Source organism: Sinocyclocheilus grahami, unplaced genomic scaffold, assembly GCF_001515645.1.
Source record: "Sinocyclocheilus grahami isolate Dianchi unplaced genomic scaffold, SAMN03320097.WGS_v1.1 scaffold573.1, whole genome shotgun sequence".
Taxonomy (NCBI): Eukaryota; Metazoa; Chordata; class Actinopteri; order Cypriniformes; family Cyprinidae; genus Sinocyclocheilus; species Sinocyclocheilus grahami.
This window is the reverse complement of record NW_015505752.1, coordinates 519794-544963: the sequence shown is the minus strand read 5'-3', so window position 1 is coordinate 544963 and position 25170 is coordinate 519794. Positions and strand designations below refer to the sequence as shown.

Sequence of the window (25170 nt, the reverse complement as noted above, 5' to 3'; positions counted from 1 at the left end):
AATCCACCGAACCATGAGAGCATTCGACGCAAACACATACATAGAAACACAAATGCAGTCTCTGGACAGCGGATGACATCATCGGAGATCAGTGGAAAGTTGAACTAGCGCCCTCAAATTCGCAAGGTTTGACAAAGCTGGTCTCAGGCAGCATTTAGGGCCATCCTTCCCTTGACTATGACACTGACTGATGAAAAGACAAACTGACTGAGGCTCATGCAGTTGCTGTGGGTGGGACTTTGGGAGGGGAAGTGTTCAGAAAGAGACATGTCCGCTAATCAGGGCTCAATGACACAGTCATCATGCTATCAGAGGGTTTAGCATTGCATAGACATTCTTGCTTCTGGGCGTTTTTTGTCTTTCGCTAAAAAATAAAAAAAGATAACAAAATTTGGTAAAAAAAAAAAAAAGGACGAGAAACAAAACTACACAACCACCAAAGCAAAACAAAACCAGTATCTACTGTTCTCCTCCGAGGAAACTGATTGGCAGTAGCGAGGTCAGCTTAGTGCTTCTAGGTACCAGACCATACCCACCTATGTCTCTACCAGCAATCTGACCAAGCGAACAAATGTACGTCTAGCTACCCTGTCAGAAAGAGCGGTTTGAGTGCAGGGCAGAGGGTTGTGGAGGCACAGGGTTGGATTGTTAATTTCATGGGGCACTTCTTCTTCATATTTGTATTGAACATGCACGCTTGCGAGTGCACAAAAACACACATACAGATGTGTGAAGCATTTACAGAGCTACGTAAGCAGAAAAATGGAGGGATCATTCGGCGCACGGGCTGTGTTCTGGCCTCGACATCCAGTATGTGATGGTTGCATATGGTTAACACAGAGATTTAATCTTTCAATATCTTTTCGTTTTGTATTTACATTCTTGGTTATGGCCAAAAAACTTGTAAAAGTACAAAAAAGGACAACGAAACAAAACAAAAAACACAAGTATTGCACCTTGAAGGCGGGCAATATACGCTTAGTAAGCTGTTTGTGTAACATCATTTTGACAGCACTGTCCACTCTTGCTGGTGACCTGAAGTGAGGTTATAGTTCCCGAGCTCGGTTCCAGCCCAGTCCTGTCAGCTACATTCAATACCATGAAGTACTCTCTGCTGTCACGGATGCACATGACTCCCTTTCCAGCCACATCACATCCTGTCCACTCCCATTACGGCTCGTCGCATCAGCACAGGCGACACCGTTCGCAAACGGAGGCTAATGCATGCAACTGGTGCAAATCTGAAGCAGATGGGCTTTCGAGGCTGAAGGAGGGAGCCGTGTGCTTCCGCAATCACATGAACGCTCGCACACGTACACCCCATCGTACAGTTCAACACATGCACTGGACACACTTTGACATAAGTGCCACGCAGATAAGCACTCCAACCATGTTCATTTAAGCTTTGTGTTGTGTGAGGTATGAGTAGATTGTGTTTCAGTTTTTTTCAGTTTCTGTTGCATTTCAGTTTTTTCATAAAAAAAGAAAACAATATAAAAAAGAAAATATTCCTGTTTCTTGTTGTAAATTCCTCTTGATAAAAAGTCGAAGGACATATACACAGACAAACAGAGCAGTCGACTAATCATTACAAACTATAGTGAGGTGAAAAAGAGGTGAAATTCTCTAGTTTACACTGCACGCATGGTCAAAAAGTGACTACGGCTGTTGTTTTTCTCTCTTACATAGAGCAGTTAAGCATCAAAAACGAACACACAAATTGCAGTTCAAAACAAAAAGAAAGAAACGAACAGCTCAAGCTCCAAAATTTGAACTTTTTGTTCTGGAGTCATTTTTTTTATTGGTTTTCTGGGTTTGTAATTCTTTTATTATATCTTTTTTTATTTTTCTATCTCTCTCAAACTAAATTAGAAGGTAAAGCAGCATCGAAACCCTTGCGTTCACTCGATCAGCCAATCGGAACCACTGCTGCGTTATTCCTATTTCAAGATGGAATTCCATGCCAGATGTTTACGGAATGCATTACAGTTCCTCTCGTACTGATTGGCTGCGTTCCTTCGCAACCATATTATAGAGCAACTCCTCGTTCTGGCTCTTTCATTCTGCTGCTCCTTGTTCACATTCATTCGGTGCTGCCATTCTTTGCATGGCTTGGCCACTCCTTTGTCTCACAAAGGAAAGGCCCGTTTCTGTTGGGTGTTCGTCTCAAGCCACTTCTGGCTTTGAGGGGGCGGGGACACAGAGGTCTGTTTGTGAATGTGTGTTTTGAGTGTTTCGTCATTTGTTGAGAAAGAACACGACCAGGACTTTGCTTGACTTAATACTGACTCTGAGGGTGTGCTCAGGAGCACATGAAGGCGTGGCCTCTGTTTGACAGAGAGGTTGGGGGTGTGTCCTTGGAAAGCATGGACTGAGCTGGAGGGTGGGACCCATCATGCCTTAGTGCAAAAACTCCTTAAAAGTGCCAGGGGTTGAATCGTCTCTGAAGATTTGGCTCTTTCAAAGCTAAGTGCTCTCATTCAACTGCTTCTCCGCGTCCCCTGCCCCACCCTAAAGAAACCAGCCGACCCCTCACTCCACTTTGCAAATTACTGCTTGGTATTGAAACGGAAACAGCGATAGACCCATTTGATTCAGGCCTGGTCACCTCGGGTCCTTCATCTGTAGTTCTCTCCATGGCTCCTCTTTGTAGTCAGCGGCATGTATGGTTTAGTTCTCCGTCTGCTGAAAACTAGCTTCCGTTTTGACGGAAATTGAAGTGACACTTGGTCCCACACAAAAAGAAACAAAAAAGCCCACCCAGAATTGTTTTTCTCTCAGCCACCTCAGAGAAATCTGATAGGCTACGATGAGGAATGGTAGGCCCTCCTGTCTACAGTGGTATTTCAACGTAACTGAGAAGAAACTGTGTCTGCGAGTGTTTCTATCCTGGCTGTCAGTGTATGAGAATACGAATGTGTGTAAATGTGTGTGTGGCTGAGGGTAGCTGCCCTGTGTCCAGAGGTGAGGTAGAACCTGTCAGCACAGAGGCAGTCTTGGAGCCACAGCCAGCCGAAGGTGTGCCCACATTTGAGGTAAAACAAAAACAACACAAAGAAAAAACATCAACAACAGTCAGTCCGCCTTGGCCCGTCAGGAGTGTGCACGTGTGTTCGCACAGACCGGGCAACAGTAGCATCTGAGCGGAACACAGATGGGCTGGACTGAACTCTCAAAGCCCTGCATGGGAGTCCAGAACTACAGCACTGCAGTGCATACAGTAAAAATGAGGCATTCGAGTTTTGAGGTGTGTGTTTTAGTATGTTTGTGTGTGCGTGTGTGTGCTGGGTCTGGGAGTATGGTAATACTGGCTCCCTCCCGATACCTGTAAAACACACAAATCAGTGCAGATTGGAGGTGTAGGGGTGCCTGGATTTCCATCTCTCTGCGTGACTTTCCAGGGACAAATATGCCCAGACAATGGCAAGAATGAACCGCACATGAAGTCGCTGAACGGCACCCCTGAATGTGCACTAAAATGGCGACCGAGAGCTTTCAACGGTCTGTGTCCTACAGAGAAGGGAGGGGGGTATGTTTTTGAAAAGTCCCAAATCATTTTGAGTAGCTTTATTTAAATATAGCACCTGATTTGGTTTAAAAAATTCCTCCTGCTTCACACACAGGCTCAATATCGAAGAGAATCATGAGGTCTGTTAAAGAAGATCCATGTTAGCGCAGAGCTTGAGATACCGACGGTTAATCTCACAAGAATTGAGATTTTAATCAATAAAATGAACTGACCACTTCACGACCTGCCGGAGGAATCTATATGCCAGCTGCCATCCAGTCTTAGCAGGGGGCACCTCCAGTGGTGGCATGACAGTAGTGCAGTCTGTACGTGTACAAATGCATATAAGCTCATCAGAGAATTTGAGTTGCATGAGTACAGCATCTGCAAGCACACTTACAGGAGTGTGTGTGTGTGTGTGTAGATGTATATTCTGTGTCTAAGGTGTTGGTAAACCAGTATAAGGACATCATGCCGAGACAGAAGGGCCACGCGTGGGGAATTTAGTGGATGAGGGAGGGCTGAGTTTTCTGCGAAAAGCAAAAAATAAAAAATAAACTCCCCATATGAAAGCCTTTCTGAAGATGACCTCTGCCATTTCAGCTGCTGCTGGTGAGTTTGGTGCGTGGATGGGGGTGAGCCAGGTAGAGAAACACGGGTTACAAAACGTTGTTGATTCTCCTGCCACAGCTCACTGGGACGTCACACGTCCTGATCCTCGAAGACCTCCAGGAAAAGTGGGGGGAAGAGTTCAGTGGGGCATTCCACCTTCATGTGCAGGAAGCGGCTGGCATGGCAGGCTCCGATCATGCGCAGGTCCGTCACCTTCATCAGCAGCTTGGGCCAGAAATGGGGAATGTTGTGCTTGCGATAGTTGATGTAGTGTTCGAACGCTAGGAGGAACATCTCCTGGCACTTCTCGATCTTCTCCACACATGTCAAGCCTGTGCGATCTGAAGAGACGAACCACAGAAGATGCAAGGACAATACTTATTATGAGCATTACAGGATTGTAGCAAAATACATTTAAAAAACCATCTAGTTAGGTTTCACACTGAATGAAGGTGAAATACCTCTCAGCAACTACAATATTTGTCAAACACCATGTTCGAAAACCAGTATGCTGCCTTAATAATCAACATTCATGGGCATCAAATGAAGTATTTCCACTTCATTTTCTACATAGTGTTTGAAAAAAGCAATAGCAAAGAACATCAACCAGGTCAAAATCTTCAACATCAAAATCAACCAGGTCTGAGATGAATCACATTATAAACTATGATTTGAAGCAAAAAGTATCTGAAAATCAGCTAAAATAAATAGATCCAAGACTTTAATGAAGCAATGTACTATTAGGGTGGACATCTGTCTGGTTTTAGGTTGTATAGTCTGGTTTTGAAATACCATTTCCACCTACAGTACTTGCACAGAGTTTTCTTGTACTCCTTATCACTATTTTATACTTTATGCAATGGTATAAAATTAATAAATTAATGTATTTAAAAATAGGCTATGTTTAAGCTAATAGTAAGTGACATACATGTGACGTATTGTCATTATCGACTATTCTTTGCTTTTGCTCTGTTTCCCCAATGAAAATAGTCCCAATCTTGACCTTATGGAGAATATGATTGTTTTTTTGTTTTGTTTTTTTACTTCCAGATCCCAACTGTTGTGCTATATTGGGGTTTATTGGATCTTCTTGCATGCATTATCTGAGAAGTGCTGCTTATGTCATGCGGTTATTGTTAACGGAGTTGCTACCTATATATACATTCTATCTCAAGTTAGCATGCTACCACAGAAGGCAGCTGCCTATGTAGACAGCAGACAGTGAGGCAGCCCAATAGCTTTAAGAACAGAACCTAACAGACCCTACAGCTGTTTATTGCTGCTAATACAGTTTTGAGAGTTCTCTTAAAAGGCTGATTTTGGTTTATGAGCAGAATTACTGTAAAGTGTCCTCTCTCACCTGAGCTCATAAGCAGTACAGCCTGCAGCAGGGCCACCTCTGTGTCATCCAGGTTGAACTGCGCTAGACTCTTGCCCAAGTCAAAGATGGCATCAGACACAACGCCCAGCCCTCCATTCTTTAGCTGCTCTCGTTTAACAGCCATCTCTCCGCTCAGGGTCAAGGTCTCGCTTTCCGGGTCATACCGAACTGCAGCACGTAGGGACATAATCTCCATACAGCAACCCTTCAGCAAGATGATCTGATCCTCACAAGGCAGCTACAGAAATTAGAAATCACACAATAATACATATTTATTTCACCTAATGGCATAACATCTGCTGTGGCATCATACTGAGACCTTGAAAAACCCTCCTTGAATACATTTCAAATATTGTTATGGTTGTAAATTGTTTCAAATATTAAAATACTTAAATTGTAGTTTTTTTTCCCAGTTTGAATGAATACTGATCCTTTTTTATGAGTATAAAAACCCCAAAATTATATATGCCACTATGGATTTCAGTATTGACACTGATAATAAAATGAATAGTAAATTATTAAAAATAATTAAACAATATAACAACTTGACAACAACAAATGATGGTGTATTTTAATAGTGGGTGAAATGTCACAATTATTAAGCTTCAAATTAAATTAAAATTAATTAATTAAAAATATTTTAAATTATATAAATATATATAAAATATATTTTATATTATTTTAATAAAAACATAATAAGGACTGATGTCTGCATATAATCTTGCTAAGTTTAAGCTTTTTTTAAAAATACACTTTAATATTCACACAGCACAGAATGAAGTAGTTATAATGTCAAATTGAATAAATGCACTTTTTAAAAAATTACAGTGTTAAAAAAAAAATTACTTCATGTGTTAACATTGATGGGCTTAATCATATACTGGCAAAGAATCCAAGATGACCCAAACACAAAGGAACTGAGGAGAGAAAAAATTGGAGGTAAAATGGCATCAGATTGAAGAAATATTTACCCCGATGTATGAAACGAAAATTTACAATAGCAACAAGAAGCCAAGTATTGTTCAGTATTAATTTTTGTATTACAGTCGGTCTAGGTGCGTATTACAAAATGTGGAAAATACAGGAGGCATAGCGCTCAACTTAAAAAAGAGCCCGAGAGGTAGTGGATATATGTGGATGACAGGGTAAATTTATGGTGTAGACAATAATAAATCCGTTGCCATAAGGGTGCTGTGTAGTCTACTATGCAAGAATGTTCACACTTGTGGTTAAAGGAGAGTTGGTGAATGCTAAATATGGAGAGAATGCCACAATAGCTATGACTGATGTAATGTGGAAATATTACACACACATACATTCACCAAAGCCACAACTGTACTGAACCATACATCCTAACAAGATAGATAGCACATACAGTGGGTACGGAAAGTATTCAGACCCCCTTAAATTTTTCACTCTTTGAACCCCACGGACATATTCCTGAAATATGTGTTAGTGTTTTCATCTGAATAATTTAGCAACTATTAAAAAATAACAACAATCTGAGCAGTACAGTTGCATATTTTCAGCTAATTAGGCAGACGGACACTAACGTACTCTAATTTCAAGGCTTAATTTGACAAGCTAATTACTAATGAACACAAACACTTCAAACAGGGTGTAAAAAAAATAAATAAATTAAAAATAACAAAAACAAAGGCTAATCGCACACTCACCTCTGAAAACATGGACAGTTTTTTGGCAAAGTCAACAACACGTGTGATGGCTGGGGTGATGATCTTGGTAAACTCGCTGAAGGCCTCCAAATCTACTTTGTCCCCGTCTGATGTGGGGGCCACCGGAGACTGTCCGATGTCCTCAGGCTGCAGACACAGACAGATTCACAGGGGGTTAACTATGACTTTCACGTTTGGCTTTTGTAACAAGCAACACTGTATTTCCATTGAAGAATATATGAATGGATGTACAAATACACCGAACGGGATGCATGTGTGGGGTCTGGGTTTGCAGTTATGTAGGCTGATAGCCTTGGAAAACCACAGCGTTTAGTATCCTCAAGGTGGATTAGAGGTCAGCCATGTAAAAACTCTGGACAAACAGCCAAGTAGCCCTGACATCTGGAGCAACATTCTATGTATGTAGTAAGAGGCATGTAACATGAGTCAGAATAGAGGTAATTATAAGTACTCAAGAGGCAGAGCTGCAATTACAGCATTACATGTTGGCAACTGCATATATATTTTTTGAATGCGAGACATGGCTATGAATCGTGGACTGCATATTTGCAGTGTGTTTCTGCTGCAATCAACACCTCTGAAATAAGAATAACAAGTGAAGACATTTACATTCTCAGGAATTAAATAAGTGGAAGAAAATGTGATTAACAGCATTGAAAGAAGTGCTGAGATTATCAAATTAAATGTGACAAATTATATATATATATATATCAACATAACAAAATGTGAAAAAAATGAAGGGATGTGAATACTTTCGCAAGGCACTGTTTATATATAGGCCTATATATATAAATAAATAAATAACATAACATAACATAACATGAATCTGTCCATGACCTAAGCAATTTTATAATGTCACAACCAGCATGTGTGTGGATAAACAACCCCATCTAAAAATGTACATTTTAAAACATATCCATGTGGTGGACATCACCCCTTGAGGCACAACTGCGACACTCCCTAAGACTTCAAACTGTGCAATCACATTGATTTCTTTGTTTCTGATAAAGCAAACAGACAATAAACAAAGACACTGAAATCAAGACAAGACTGCAGAAAAAAATGGTAGTGCTGGCCTACACACAAACAAATTATGTTTCATTGTGAGGCTGCGAGATCAAAAGGTTCGGGACTTTTCATCTGTGACAGACAGCGGTTCAAATAATTACTCTTTCTTAATATTAATTAATTAATATTATCCTTTCTTAGCACTAAAGCTAATAGGAAGCCTTCATGTAAAGTATACAGATCAGAAATGACAGCACAGACCGCACAGAGAGGCGATGTCTAGATCAAGAAAGTAAATAAAACACAAAGGAATCTGTTCAGGGGTTCAGAATGTGCCTCTGAGGAACTTTGTGTAAGATTTGTGTGTTTGTGTTTACATGCGCTGTCCCAGACAAAAAGGCCTGTTTTAACTGTGCCGCACTGTTGTATTTGTGTACGTTTTAACAAGCATGAACCAAAGTGTGTGTGTCTCTTCTTTCAGGAGGTGGGGGTAGCGCTGGATACGTCCCAACGCAGCCTTTGCCTGTAAGACCCCAATGTAAACTATCCCCTGTGCATCCACCCTGGCCTTCTCACTGCTGAGAACTTGGCACTGCGCTTTCTCACTCCAGAGATCTTAAGACAGCCCAGTTGGACTACTGACAGGACAGAGTGAGTGTTCCCATGGAGAGAGAGAATGCAGTTTATCGGGGTCATTCAGGGTCTCGGCCTTGCACTGTTATTGGAGGCATATCTTGGTTGTAAAGGTTATATAGGCTGCATTTTTTATGGGCCGTTTTATAGGAGTTCTCAGTCGGCCGAGGAAGTGGTTTCTCTGTCCCCGTGGCTGATCGTCACAGGGTCTAGTGCAAGCCGAATGTTTAGATTGGTGTGCGTCAGGGCTTTGATAGCGCTCGTAACCGCTGGGAAGATGAAGGATGTTTGGTGGGCTGAGAAAACCAACATCGGTTCTACAATGTAGAATATTCGAAAGAATATTTTGAAGAACTGATTTTGTTCTTGCAATGAAAGTAAATGTGTTCCAAATCAACACTGGTCCCTATTAAAAAACAAATACTTTTTTTGTGATTCACTAGAGATTGAACGACTTCTGATTTTTTAAAGTCGACTTTTATGTGATGAAATTCGAGTCGAAGTCGAATAGTCGCTGATGATGTCATTAAAGAAACAAATAAGTCTGGAGCTGTGACAAACACCATGTGCACAGCTATGGCATATGACACAACGCTGCCCACATGGCTTTTGCTCCTATAACAGCTCCTTTTTATCAGTTCTTTTGGTCGTTATATTTCTCACAGATTTCTGCTCATTCTAAATCAGATACAGATAAAGTAGCACAGTAAAGATTACATTCATATGAATGCATTGAGAGCGATTGCGTGTGTGAATTCTACCTGGCAGCGTCTCTCTACTAGTAGTTAAGCTGTGGGATTTAGTTATTAAGAAATATATGCTTGAACTTTTCAGTTTCTAAGTTATTTTATTGAGAAATCACAGAACAGTGTTGACAATACATTTCCGCGCTGAATGATTCTGTGCACGCGCGATGTGTGCGTGATGTACGAGCTACTGTCTGTAGCCTATGTGTGTGCGTTAAAGTGTAGCAGCGCATTAGATTAGAACGGCGATTAACTTACCTGTACAATAAGCTGTTTAAAACATGCATTCTCCTGTTCAATATCGATCGAGCATCCAGTAATATAATCACACATGTCTTGTGGAGCGCTTTCAGATTATGCATTTATTTGTCATTTTAATTGTTTGGAAACTGAGCGTAAATGTGGAAGTCCTTCAAAGATTTCATATCCTGTTGCGCCCTCTATCCACCTTTTTCTTCAACGCGGAAGTAAGCCTATGGGTGAGACTTCCGGTTCATTAGCCGCTATAGGTAAATAACGAAGAGAATAACAACGTGCAGTAAACGGTAAAACTGTTTGCACTACAAACCAGTGTGTTAATAATTTAAGATTATACATTAAAATAATATGATAAGACACACCAACTTTCAATATCAAGCAGCAAAACAAACAGTTTTGTTCAGCTAAAAATAGCTGGACGGAGTAGACACAGTTGAGACCGGAAGCCAGACCCATATAATTTACAAATGGCCGCGCCCATTTTTACGACAAGAAAAAGGTGGACAGGACCAGTGACTAGTTGACGTCAAGCTTAAAGAGTCATGGCAGAGCATTGAACTCGACTAGTCGATTAGTCGGTGCAACCCCTATGATTCACAGAAGAAAAAGACAAAGGTTTGGAAAGATATAATTGTGAGAAAATTCCAACAGATTTAATTATTTTCTTTCTCTTTAAGATCAACAAGTCTTTCAGATATCCAAAGCATGTGTGTCTGTGTGTCTCCTTAACTCTTTTATTCAGTTTTCTCTTCCTTTATCCTGCCACCATTCACAGTGGGTGGTATATTGTCGGAGAAAATGAGCGATTAATACGGTCTAAACTCTCTTTCCTTCCATCTTCATAAACAGAGGCGCTTTTACAAAGGCCCTGCATGGCAACGCTGCATTCCTGTTATACCCGTCACTAACAGTTGCTGTAACGCTCGCTGTTGCCCGGTCACAACTGATATGAGCAGACTGGTATTGTCACTCATTACATTGATTAGCAAGCTGTGTAAACAAATGCTAATCTTTACTGACAGAAAAGGCCATAGCGATGCGCTAAGCAGAAAATAAAATGTAGTGAGCAGACACACAGAAATAAAACACAATGAATAAGTATGTTTTTTCTCCTTTATCAGCCTATATATTTATATGTATATGTATGTGCTTATTAATAAATATTGTTCTGTGATTCTGTCATTTTCATAAGCTTTTTAAATAATTCTATATAGCTAAATTTAAATTAATTAAGTAATTTTCATGCTTCAGACTTATTTCAGGTGCTTGCTTACCAGGAACTTGCGTTTCTGTTTCCAGTGAGAGCCCTGTGCATTGGTGTGGCGGTGAGCTTCTGTCACCATACGGATCAGCTCCCACTCTGAGCTGGTGGGTTCTGGCCGAGTCTTCAGGGATTTGACCATCTCCTCCTTCTTCCGCTTCTCACGGTTCTCCTCAATCAAGCGCCGCTTTGCAACCCGCTTGGAGTCGTCTAGAACCACTACACCAAGGAGAAAAACGGGTTAATTCTTCCACTGCACGATGCATAAAACGCATTTTTCAATTTTATTTATGGTCCTCTAAGTGGCTTTTACATTTACATTTAATTTGAAAGATGTTTAGACATTTTTCCTGGAATACAATAACAAAATGATTCTGAGGTGCAGAATGGCAGTGACAGAACGAGTAAAAGCATCGGGGAGGGATCAAAGTAGAAACGAGACATCCATAAAACATTATAGAACAGAGGGAGAGAGAGGGAGTGACAGAGGAAGAAGAAATGTGGTCTGGGTTGAACATGTGCTTTACATATGTGAGGCATATGGACATATGTAAGGGGAACCCCAGACTGAGACTTCAGCTTGCATAAGATTAATGTACATTCGCTGTCAGCATGTGTTTGTGTATGTTAGGAGCAGGACTGCGTTCATTATCCAGTACGGTGAGGTCCAAGCATCTGACATAGAATTTCAAATGCTTCTGTTTTGAATTCTTTCGAAATTTAATAATTTTTCATTACAAATGATATTAATTTAGGACAACTTTTAGAGATACAAGACAACTGCTGATGATCAGTGAACAGTGAGAGACTCGAGGTCCCCTCATGCATTTTCATTTGTCTGTGTGCGGTTTTGCATGTTCGGGATTTTGTATGTTATTTGCATGAGAGTGCACAAGGTTACTCACGATCCATGGCCATGCCCACAGCGATGCACTTCTTGAAGCGGCACAGCTGGCACTGGTTGCGGGTGATCTTGTCGATGATGCAGCAGCCATCGTACTTACAGGAATAAGAAGGGTGGAGGTTCTTCTGGATGGTGCGCCTGAAGAATCCCTGAGAGAGTGAGGAGGATAAGGAGTGTATTCAGAGGCAGGGAGTCAGACAAGTGTTATCTGTCACAAACTGTGCTTCCTGTCCCACATAAGCAAGTGGACTGCAAAAGCCTTTTTGTCTTGTTTTGCTGTAAAAATATCTAAAAAGCAATACTATTTATGATACAAGGAAACAAGGGGAAAAAACAACAACTATTTGCCAATGATATGAGAAAAATAAATTAAAAATAATCAAGATATAATTTCTGAAAAGATTTTTCACCCCAATTAAATTTGTGTTATCATTAGGGTTCAAAAAGTGCTAATGTTTCAGTATTCAATAAAAACTATATCAGTAAAATTGAGTCTTAATCAGTAAAATTCAATACAGCAAAAGCAAATATTCTATTGAGAAAAAAAACAATTACATAAAAAAATAAATAAAATACAATTCAATAAAATCAAAATAAATAAACATACAAATTATGCTATTTTGTTTCCCAAGTTTTTTTTTCAGTAGAGTTGCCAGAATGCTAACATTTTAATAGTCAAAACAAACATCAGTGACATTTAGTCTTGATACCAAATTCAATACCACAGCAAAAACTAATACTGTAGACTTTTGAACACATTCCTAGGGAATTCCTAACAAAACAAAACAAAATAAAAATAAACAGAGCACATGTGCAAACGTGAGAGCTAGAAAGCAGGTGCTGTCAGTCAACACTTAGTTGGGTACAACAGTGTTGACAGCCCAAACTTTAAGGATGTTTATATATTTTACTGACAAACAAGACCAAAGTCTGATTAGAAAATTTAACATGTTTTGTCTTTATATACAGTGGGGAAAAAAAGTATTTAGTCAGCCACCAATTGTGCAAGTTCTCCCACTTAAAAAGATGAGAGGCCTGTAATTTTCATCATAGGTATACCTCAACTATGAGAGACAAAATGAGAAAAAAAATCCAGAAAATCACATTGTAGGATTTTTAAAGAATTTATTTGCAAATTATGGTGGAAAACAAGTATTTGGTCAATAACAAAATTTCATCTCAATACTTTGTTATATACACTTTGTTGGCAATGACAGAGGTCAAACATTTTCTGTAAGTCTTCACAAAACTCTAATGTTAACTCACAGCAACAAACAAGTACAGACATCAGTATATCAGCAGCACAAAAAATATTTATTATAAAAAAGTTCCTAGCTTAATATGCAAAGAAGCTGTTAGTAATTTCTAGATTGTTTTTTTCATAAAATGTGTGTATATTAACTATCTGAGTACCTATTTAAGACCTATTCTTGTTCATCTTAATTGGTGAAAGCCCTGAAGAGCCCTGAGTGACTCTGAGAGTGTCACTTGACAGTAATTAAGATCCGCCAGTGTTTCTGTCAGGCCTCTCATCTTAAGCTACTTAATTGCCTCCATGCAAATGTGTGAAGCACTTTCATTGATAAGAAACAAAATAATGATTGTGGTACATGCTATGGTTTACAGAAAGGGCAAATAGTTCACTGCTCTCTGTTTTACTAAATATACACTACAATTCAAAGGTTTGAAGTCAGTAAGATTTTTCTAATGTTTTTGAAGAAGTCCCTTATGCTCACCAAGGCTTTATTTGATGAAAAAAAAAACAGCAAAGTGTAATATTATGAAATATTACTACAATAATAAAAAAAAAGTTTTCTATTAATACAGAAATCATCTAAACCAAGCGGAGATGGGGTGTCCAGAGTAAATCTACTAAACATCAAACCACTTTATTGAACTTCCTCAGCTGAACAGCCACTCCTTACACTAATACAAAGCCAATCCTTATATAGCCCATTAGCCTGGGAGAGTGATTGATTGAACGCGAGTTATGATATCCTGAAGGAGTATCGCCAGAACATCACATAACAACAAGTCTATTGAGCTAACTGATGCTGGAGTTGTTTAGAGGAAGATCACGGGGCAACTGAAAACCCTTCTCTCCTTCTGGGTTTCTCGTGTGTTTCTCAGAAATGTGCAGTCAGTGATGCATTCTGGGAGGACAGAGGAGGGGTAAGCATACTGCTGCAGCTCTAGGCAAAAACATCCGTGTCTTCTGTGAGACATCTTACCAGCCATGCTCTTCACCAAACACTGACTGTTCTTTCTCTTCCTTTTCGGGCCATCGAGCCACCTGTAAAAAAAAAGGAGAGACAGAGAGAAAGAGGATGATATTAGTACATCCAACAAAGATGGCACACAGGAAGTCTTTATGGTGATTTGATGGCTGCAATTCCCTGTTGTACTACTTTATATTTTTAACCAGCACACATTCAACACCAAGTACTCCAACAACATGACAACCCTGTCATTTTGATCTGAGGGAGTGAGGATCACAAAAAAGAAGGTCGCAAATACAGGCAACTTTCAGAGCCATGGTGCACGTGTTCCTGACACATTCATGTCCTGACTGCAAAAGGACTGAGCCCATTCCCCTTCTCTCTTCTAAATAATTTCCTTCAACTTTCTAAGGCCCAAAGCACAAGATATAAACAAAAGCAGTGATTTAGCAACTGGAAGCTGTCACAATAATAGTAATTATTCAAATAAAAATATTTTTCTTCTTAAAAAAGACTCTTCCCTAATATATATATTTTTAATCATCACAATAATAATAATAATAATAAAACACCAAACAATTTAAAAACAATGATTTAACCATGATAAAGTGTCAAAGTCATTTTCAATGTGATTTTACTATTAACAAATAAATAAAAGGGATATTGAATATTTTAAAAAGTAGTCCCACTATTCATTAAAAAAATAATAATAAAATCAGGTTTAAAAATAATACAATAACACAGATTACTGTCTTTGAATACTACCCAAAACAAAACAAAAAACTATAAAAACAAAACAAAACATTAAGAGTGATTATGTGTTTAGTAATTAAAAAATGTCTGGAAGTAATTTTTTAAAAACGATGCATTGTTATGATCCTATTTTAAAATGACATCAAATTTTTTATATACCTCACTTCTGATCAACTTCTCAAAAAATATGTCCAGTTTTGCAGCCCACCAATAACATCAGGTCATCCAGCAGTAGGAACACCCATTATGACTGAAGAGGCAGGAACACTGACACAGACTTTCAGCACTAAAATGACTGAACATCATTAATTATCAATGAGAGCTGGCGATTTCCAGAATCATGAGTGACAGAGAGAGTTGCAGATGTAACAAATCTGAGCAGGGCAAATGAGCAGTGATGCAATGCAGCAAGTACCAATGAGACAGTAAAACTACCAATCAGACAGTGATCTGACTTATACAGCCGGACATCGTGGCTTAACAATACAGCCACTCTATGACCTCCAGCAACATATACGTGTGAACGCCAGAGTCTCCGGTTACATCGAGTCTGGCAGTGATTAAAGGGCTGGAGTGGCTCAGCTCTATGCTGGGAGAAAGAAAGCAGAGTTATGTAACAAAGTGTCCAAATAATGCAGGCAAATCAGTTAGCATTGGGTGCTAGTCTTTCAACGCCCCTTCAACGCCTTCACCACTGCTAATGCTAGCCTCTTTAAACATCAAAAAGAGTTTGATTTCTAAAGGGAGAGCTGTTTTAAACCTCAGTGAACTCCACATGATACTAATATACTAATAAGTGTATATGCAAGTTCATGAGCTGGATTTTGAAGAAGAAAAAAAAACCTGCAAGTCCGTTAAAGGCATAAAAAATGAATTTAAACATCAAAACGGTAGAGGTGGACAACTTTCCTGTTACATAATGTAACAGCTGCCGTTATGCTTACAAAAATACTGTGGAGGGACAGTATCAGGTAATACAGTAATACTGTAGCACTTTGCTAGCCTACTATAATGTACTATAGTATTTACATGGTATGCTAAGGCACTTTAAGAATCCCAATAGTACTTTTTGTTAGTGTCTTGAGTTTGCCCTTTTCTCAGTTGATAGAATCTTCTGGAAATTACCAAGAGAACACAAAACAAGGTTCATGTGATGTGCTCCCTCAAGCCACTGTGATGTCACACACATAAACACAAAGAAGGCCATCTTTGTTCAAAGCCATGGGGAAAAGATTATAAAAGGTTTAAAGTCTAATACTGTGTGTTCTTTTGCCACATTGTTTTTGTCAGTTGCTGTATTGATTCTGCAGCTGTGGAATGTCATTTAATATGTCTGACTGAGGTTCAGTCAGGACACAGAAGCCTCTAGACTTTTTTCCCTCTCGTTCGCTCAGGCACACGGAAATGTCACTCTAAAGCCACGCTGTCTTTGACAAAATCACTCTGATTTTCTGTTGCAGATGGTTTTACCAATATGAATGTCAATCATCTGCTGCCCTCATGAGAACATGCTTGTCACAAAGAAAACACAAACGTACAAACAAAAATCAAACACAGGCATCCCAGATTTCACATTTCAGACAGGCAACAGTGTTTTCTTCCACACACCTCATGTAATCAATACTGAATACAAGATTCATTTAATCAATTTCATCATGGCAAAAGCAATGTGCAAAGATCCCGTCATAAGATAAACAGATATACAGTGCGATAGAAAGATAGGCAGATGAGCAGACAGAGGCATAAGAAAGATAAAGCAGCAAGGGCTTTTTTGTCCACTCTGACACTCACTATAAAAAGAAACCTCAGAGGTTTCTGCCTAGTCAGAAATGGATGGGAGGGGTAAATCAAATAAATAAATAAATAACAGCCAAGTTGGCACTTGCTCTCTGCAGAAACATCAATTATTCTAGATCCAAATGGAAGAGCTACACAACTTCCCCATTAAAGGAACAGAGGACAACCATTATAACATCTGAGAGGACAGGTTGCAGTTTGCACAGTAATACCGTGATACGAGCCGGGAATGAGCATCTATCGTTTTGCACACAAAGCGTCAAACAACTAGCTCATAATCTGCCTGATCTGATGATACTGATGAAACATTTCTCATTAAATTCTCACACTATCAGAAAAAAAGGCACAAAAGCTGTCACTGCGGCGGTTACTTTTCAAAAGGTACACCTTTTGGTATTAATATGTACACTTTAGGTATACTAATATACACCTTTAAGGTACCAATATGGACACTTTAGGTACAAATGGCACTCTCTTTTTTTCTGAGAGTGCAGATGCAGCAGCATACATGATTCAGAAGTTTTAGAAATCTGCACATTCAGTCAGAATCAAAATCAGTCGACTGATGCAACACAGAAGATCCCAAAAAAAAGAAGTTAGAGCAACCTTCTCCACAGATAGGAATCGGAGAATTTTTAATTAGATTCATTGTCCAGGAAAAGATCCGTTGTGGGTTTTCCACACTTTATACCAATGGATTACCATGGGTTTTTTATGATTTTTCCATTCACTCATACTTTAAATAACAACAACAACAACTTACTATTACTACTACCACATAATATAACCAGTATCAATCATATTACCAATATAGCGAATACAATATATTTATAGAGATTACACTTGGACACAAAGCAATTTCTAGATGATTAAATATTTTAGATCTTAGCAAAACTGGAAAAATGTTTTTCTAATTTTATAGAAATTATAATAAATAATATTTAATAAAATTCAATATTGATATTATAATAAAACTTTTTCATAATTTTATAGAACTTTTTTTTTTGGATATCACAACTTTCAAATTCCTTCCATGATCGAGTAGCATGACTAGGCTTGTAGAGCGATCCAGGTAGGAGAAGTGTCTCACCTGATAATGCAGTGGGATTGGAGGATGTGCATGATGACGATGAAACACTCAGCTGTTCTTCAGGATTATAACTCTTCACCGCATTAACGGAGCGAGCCGTATAAACACAGTCTGACTGAAAAGCAGTGATTTAGCAACTGGAAGCTGTCACAATAATAGTAATTATTCAAATAAAAATATTTTTCTTCTTAAAAAAGACTCTTCCCTAATATATATATTTTTAATCATCACAATAATAATAATAATAATAAAACACCAAACAATTTAAAAACAATGATTTAACCATGATAAAGTGTCAAAGTCATTTTCAATGTGATTTTACTATTAACAAATAAATAAAAGGGATATTGAATATTTTAAAAAGTAGTCCCACTATTCATTAAAAAAATAATAATAAAATCAGGTTTAAAAATAATACAATAACACAGATTATTGTCTTTGAATACTACCCAAAACAAAACAAAAAACTATAAAAACAAAACAAAACATTAAGAGTGATTATGTGTTTAGTAATTAAAAAATGTCTGGAAGTAATTTTAAAAAAACGATGCATTGTTATGATCCTATTTTAAAATGACATCAAATTTTTTATATACCTCACTTCTGATCAACTTCTCAAAAACTATGTCCAGTTTTGCAGCCCACCAATAACATCAGGTCATCCAGCAGTAGGAACACCCATTATGACTGAAGAGGCAGGAACACTGACACAGACTTTCAGCACTAAAATGACTGAACATCATTAATTATCAATGAGAGCTGGCGATTTCCAGAATCATGAGTGACAGAGAGAGTTGCAGATGTAACAAATCTGAGCAGGGCAAATGAGCAGTGATGCAATGCAGCAAGTACCAATGAGACAGTAAAACTACCAATCAGACAGTGATCTGACTTATACAGCCGGACATCGTGGCTTAACAATACAGCCACTCTATGACCTCCAGCAACATATACGTGTGAACGCCAGAGTCTCCGGTTACATCGAGTCTGGCAGTGATTAAAGGGCTGGAGTGGCTCAGCTCTATGCTGGGAGAAAGAAAGCAGAGTTATGTAACAAAGTGTCCAAATAATGCAGGCAAATCAGTTAGCATTGGGTGCTAGTCTTTCAACGCCCCTTCAACGCCTTCACCACTGCTAATGCTAGCCTCTTTAAACATCAAAAAGAGTTTGATTTCTAAAGGGAGAGCTGTTTTAAACCTCAGTGAACACCACATGATACTAATATACTAATAAGTGTATATGCAAGTTCATGAGCTGGATTTTGAAGAAGAAAAAAAAACCTGCAAGTCCGTTAAAGGCATAAAAAATGAATTTAAACATCAAAACGGTAGAGGTGGACAACTTTCCTGTTACATAATGTAACAGCTGCCGTTATGCTTACAAAAATACTGTGGAGGGACAGTATCAGGTAATACAGTAATACTGTAGCACTTTGCTAGCCTACTATAATGTACTATAGTATTTACATGGTATGCTAAGGCACTTTAAGAATCCCAATAGTACTTTTTGTTAGTGTCTTGAGTTTGCCCTTTTCTCAGTTGATAGAATCTTCTGGAAATTACCAAGAGAACACAAAACAAGGTTCATGTGATGTGCTCCCTCAAGCCACTGTGATGTCACACACATAAACACAAAGAAGGCCATCTTTGTTCAAAGCCATGGGGAAAAGATTATAAAAGGTTTAAAGTCTAATACTGTGTGTTCTTTTGCCACATTGTTTTTGTCAGTTGCTGTATTGATTCTGCAGCTGTGGAATGTCATTTAATATGTCTGACTGAGGTTCAGTCAGGACACAGAAGCCTCTAGACTTTTTTCCCTCTCGTTCGCTCAGGCACACGGAAATGTCACTCTAAAGCCACGCTGTCTTTGACAAAATCACTCTGATTTTCTGTTGCAGATGGTTTTACCAATATGAATGTCAATCATCTGCTGCCCTCATGAGAACATGCTTGTCACAAAGAAAACACAAACGTACAAACAAAAATCAAACACAGGCATCCCAGATTTCACATTTCAGACAGGCAACAGTGTTTTCTTCCACACACCTCATGTAATCAATACTGAATACAAGATTCATTTAATCAATTTCATCATGGCAAAAGCAATGTGCAAAGATCCCGTCATAAGATAAACAGATATACAGTGCGATAGAAAGATAGGCAGATGAGCAGACAGAGGCATAAGAAAGATAAAGCAGCAAGGGCTTTTTTGTCCACTCTGACACTCACTATAAAAAGAAACCTCAGAGGTTTCTGCCTAGTCAGAAATGGATGGGAGGGGTAAATCAAATAAATAAATAAATAACAGCCAAGTTGGCACTTGCTCTCTGCAGAAACATCAATTATTCTAGATCCAAATGGAAGAGCTACACAACTTCCCCATTAAAGGAACAGAGGACAACCATTATAACATCTGAGAGGACAGGTTGCAGTTTGCACAGTAATACCGTGATACGAGCCGGGAATGAGCATCTATCGTTTTGCACACAAAGCGTCAAACAACTAGCTCATAATCTGCCTGATCTGATGATACTGATGAAACATTTCTCATTAAATTCTCACACTATCAGAAAAAAAGGCACAAAAGCTGTCACTGCGGCGGTTACTTTTCAAAAGGTACACCTTTTGGTATTAATATGTACACTTTAGGTATACTAATATACACCTTTAAGGTACCAATATGGACACTTTAGGTACAAATGGCACTCTCTTTTTTTCTGAGAGTGCAGATGCAGCAGCATACATGATTCAGAAGTTTTAGAAATCTGCACATTCAGTCAGAATCAAAATCAGTCGACTGATGCAACACAGAAGATCCCAAAAAAAAGAAGTTAGAGCAACCTTCTCCACAGATAGGAATCGGAGAATTTTTAATTAGATTCATTGTCCAGGAAAAGATCCGTTGTGGGTTTTCCACACTTTATACCAATGGATTACCATGGGTTTTTTATGATTTTTCCATTCACTCATACTTTAAATAACAACAACAACAACTTACTATTACTACTACCACATAATATAACCAGTATCAATCATATTACCAATATAGCGAATACAATATATTTATAGAGATTACACTTGGACACAAAGCAATTTCTAGATGATTAAATATTTTAGATCTTAGCAAAACTGGAAAAATGTTTTTCTAATTTTATAGAAATTATAATAAATAATATTTAATAAAATTCAATATTGATATTATAATAAAACTTTTTCATAATTTTATAGAACTTTTTTTTTTGGATATCACAACTTTCAAATTCCTTCCATGATCGAGTAGCATGACTAGGCTTGTAGAGCGATCCAGGTAGGAGAAGTGTCTCACCTGATAATGCAGTGGGATTGGAGGATGTGCATGATGACGATGAAACACTCAGCTGTTCTTCAGGATTATAACTCTTCACCGCATTAACGGAGCGAGCCGTATAAACACAGTCTGACTGAATTCTCTTTGATGCCTCTCTTGCATAAGTGCTCTCTCTCTCTCTATTCATTTGGCAACCCTCCCTCTCTTTTTCCCCTCTGCCTGCTGTCTCTCTATCTCTGAATTTCACCTGACTGTTCTTTACGAATTTTTCTAAGAATGCCTCGTGAAAGATTGTCTCTCTCGCTCTTAATCCCTTCCGTGGTCTGTGATTGGGTGCTGTGATCCCACTCGCGGGCGGTAATCCGGGGTTAAGAGTGAGAGACGTGAGATTGGGCGAGCGGTGTGATGAAGCAGGAGAGATGGAGCCTGAGATATGCCAGTGCCCATAAACATGCCAACCGGTTCTGTCACCTCCGGTTATTTTCACCTTTTCTACTCGGTACCTCTGTGGTGTATTTATATCCAGCGAGGTTTCATTCATCCTCTACGACAAGGCAAACACAGTACAAGCACTGACAGTGGGTTAATTCAGGGGAATCATTTAAATAAATACAATGACGGAGGGAGTTTGGGGAAAAAGAAACTAAACAAAACATCACACTACACTACCGAACACTGGAGAAGCGAAAAGAGAGTTTTTGTGCTCAAAACTCCACCCTGAATTTAGATGCACAGCAGTACACTATCGTTCAAAATTTTGAGTTCAGATTTTTAAAATATTTTTAAAAGAAACCTCTCGTAGACACATCTAGGCAGTATTTATGTTATAAAAATACAGATATAATATTATGAAATTGTTTTACAAGTTAAAAGAACTGTTTTCTATTTTAATATATTTTAAAATGTAATTTATTCTTGTGATGGCATAGCTACATTTTCAACAGCCATTACTCCAGTCTTCAGTGTCACATATGATTTTTCCATTCACTCATACTTTAAATAACAACAACAACAACTTACTATTACTACTACCACATAATATAACCAGTATCAATCATATTACCAATATAGCGAATACAATATATTTATAGAGATTACACTTGGACACAAAGCAATTTCTAGATGATTAAATATTTTAGATCTTAGCAAAACTGGAAAAATGTTTTTCTAATTTTATAGAAATTATAATAAATAATATTTAATAAAATTCAATATTGATATTATAATAAAACTTTTTCATAATTTTATAGAACTTTTTTTTTTGGATATCACAACTTTCAAATTCCTTCCATGATCGAGTAGCATGACTAGGCTTGTAGAGCGATCCAGGTAGGAGAAGTGTCTCACCTGATAATGCAGTGGGATTGGAGGATGTGCATGATGACGATGAAACACTCAGCTGTTCTTCAGGATTATAACTCTTCACCGCATTAACGGAGCGAGCCGTATAAACACAGTCTGACTGAATTCTCTTTGATGCCTCTCTTGCATAAGTGCTCTCTCTCTCTCTATTCATTTGGCAACCCTCCCTCTCTTTTTCCCCTCTGCCTGCTGTCTCTCTATCTCTGAATTTCACCTGACTGTTCTTTACGAATTTTTCTAAGAATGCCTCGTGAAAGATTGTCTCTCTCGCTCTTAATCCCTTCCGTGGTCTGTGATTGGGTGCTGTGATCCCACTCGCGGGCGGTAATCCGGGGTTAAGAGTGAGAGACGTGAGATTGGGCGAGCGGTGTGATGAAGCAGGAGAGATGGAGCCTGAGATATGCCAGTGCCCATAAACATGCCAACCGGTTCTGTCACCTCCGGTTATTTTCACCTTTTCTACTCGGTACCTCTGTGGTGTATTTATATCCAGCGAGGTTTCATTCATCCTCTACGACAAGGCAAACACAGTACAAGCACTGACAGTGGGTTAATTCAGGGGAATCATTTAAATAAATACAATGACGGAGGGAGTTTGGGGAAAAAGAAACTAAACAAAACATCACACTACACTACCGAACACTGGAGAAGCGAAAAGAGAGTTTTTGTGCTCAAAACTCCACCCTGAATTTAGATGCACAGCAGTACACTATCGTTCAAAATTTTGAGTTCAGATTTTTAAAATATTTTTAAAAGAAACCTCTCGTAGACACATCTAGGCAGTATTTATGTTATAAAAATACAGATATAATATTATGAAATTGTTTTACAAGTTAAAAGAACTGTTTTCTATTTTAATATATTTTAAAATGTAATTTATTCTTGTGATGGCATAGCTACATTTTCAACAGCCATTACTCCAGTCTTCAGTGTCACATCTTTCTTCTAAAATGTTGATTTGGTGTTCAAGAAACACCAAATCAATTCATTTTTGATGAATAGAAAGTTATAAATCTTTTTACTGCCACCTTCGATCCATTTAATGAACCCATGATGAAAAAAGTATACAATTCTTTAAAAAAAAAAAACAGACACTTTTGTGATTGTACGTGTTTGTAAAGACACTTTGGAGAAATATTTCAAAGACATGCCAGGTAAATCCAATTGTAGGGGGATTGAATTAGTAATTCCCAGAAAATGAAGTGCTGAAATCAAGGCTTTGCTTTTTAAGAATCAGTAGCGGAGTGTCGTGATTTGAGTGGCAGGAAGCTGAGGGTCTTAGGATCTGTCAAGCCGCAAAGAGAAATCTTATGCAAAGAAAGTTTTGGAGTCACTCCACCTTGCATTTCCTTCCTTCGAAATCCCTCATTGTGTGTTTGCTGTTTCCCTCTCTCTCTCTCCCCCTCGCTGTCTCTGTTCTCTCTGCCAGCTTTATGAGAGCTTATTTTAGACACTGTCTAAATGTGATCTGGCAGCTCCCAGCTAATATCAGAACAAAAGCCACTTGCACGCTCGCAAAGAGCAGAGAAGAAAAGAAGCTGAAGGGATGCCGCTAAATGTATGTAAATGTGCATTCACACTTTTTATGTGTTTGTCTGGGGGGGGGGGGGGGGACGACACATAACTGGGGTTACGCCACAGAAATGGTGCAGTGAAGTATAGTTTGAAAGGCTGTAACTTACACAAATGCTGAGCCGCTTCAGACAGCTCGCCAGTAGCGCTTCAACGAAAGAAAACACACACAATTATATCAAAATGCGCAGTTTTGGCGAGTTAAAAACTTGTCTTAATTTAGTTATAAAGTCTTAAATGACCGTAAAGAGTTGGGAGAAAATCAGAAATGTGTCAGATCCACGTCATATGCATCAGGTTTTAAAGAGACAGCGCTGATTTTAAAGTGAAACCTGCTGAAGTCTGTCATTGATGTAAATCAAAGAACAAAAGAAAGAGAAATCCTTGGACTGTTCTAGTTGCTGATTAACTTTTATAGCTTGAATAACGATTAATCTGAATAGTTTATGCATAATATAGTTTATGTGAAGATTGTTTTAAAATCACTTAAATTAAAAGTTGTTATCTTTCTATTGGAATATATTCTAAAATGTAATTTATTTCTGTGATCAAAAAGCTACATTTTTAGGATCATTACTGCAGACTTCAGTGTCACATGATCATTCAGAAATCATTCTAATATGCTAATTTGCTGTTCAAGAAACATATTTGTTGTTGTTGTTGTTATTATTATTATTTAAAACAGTTGAGTACATCAGGATTTTTTGATGAATAGAAACATCCAAAGATCAGCATTTATCTGAAATAAAAAGCTTTTGTAACATTATACATGCACTATACCAAATGCTTGGAGTCAGTATAAATCTGTATAAAACAATTAGTCTCCTCCGCATCACCTTGTAGCGCCATTTTGGAGAGTATCAGCTGGATGTAAACAACGTATGCTGTTCTGTGTCAGCTGCGTCACAACGGATCTGTTTTTTCATTTGCGCACAAAAAGTATTCTCGTAGCTTCATAAAATTACGGTTGAACCCCTGATGTCACATGGATTATTTTACAGATCTTCTTGCTACGTTTCTGGACCTGGGAACATCACAGTTGCGTTGCTGTCTATGCAGGGTC

At 38.4% G+C, this 25170-nt stretch overlaps 1 protein-coding gene across 1 annotated transcript in view; it reads right to left on the bottom strand.

The window, feature by feature from the left end:
• Positions 1-1804: 1804 nt before the first annotated feature.
• LOC107556562 (thyroid hormone receptor alpha-like) overlaps positions 1805-25170 on the bottom strand; it is a 93329-nt gene continuing 69963 nt past the window's right edge. The window contains exons 3-8 of the mRNA XM_016239701.1: positions 14103-14301; positions 12010-12157; positions 11118-11323; positions 7178-7324; positions 5481-5739; positions 1805-4461 (exon numbers count right to left, since the gene is read on the bottom strand). Of these exons, the coding sequence (XP_016095187.1) occupies positions 4211-4461; positions 5481-5739; positions 7178-7324; positions 11118-11323; positions 12010-12157; positions 14103-14301 (1210 nt within the window). The 3' untranslated portion in view covers positions 1805-4210. The remainder of the gene's footprint in view (positions 4462-5480; positions 5740-7177; positions 7325-11117; positions 11324-12009; positions 12158-14102; positions 14302-25170) is intronic.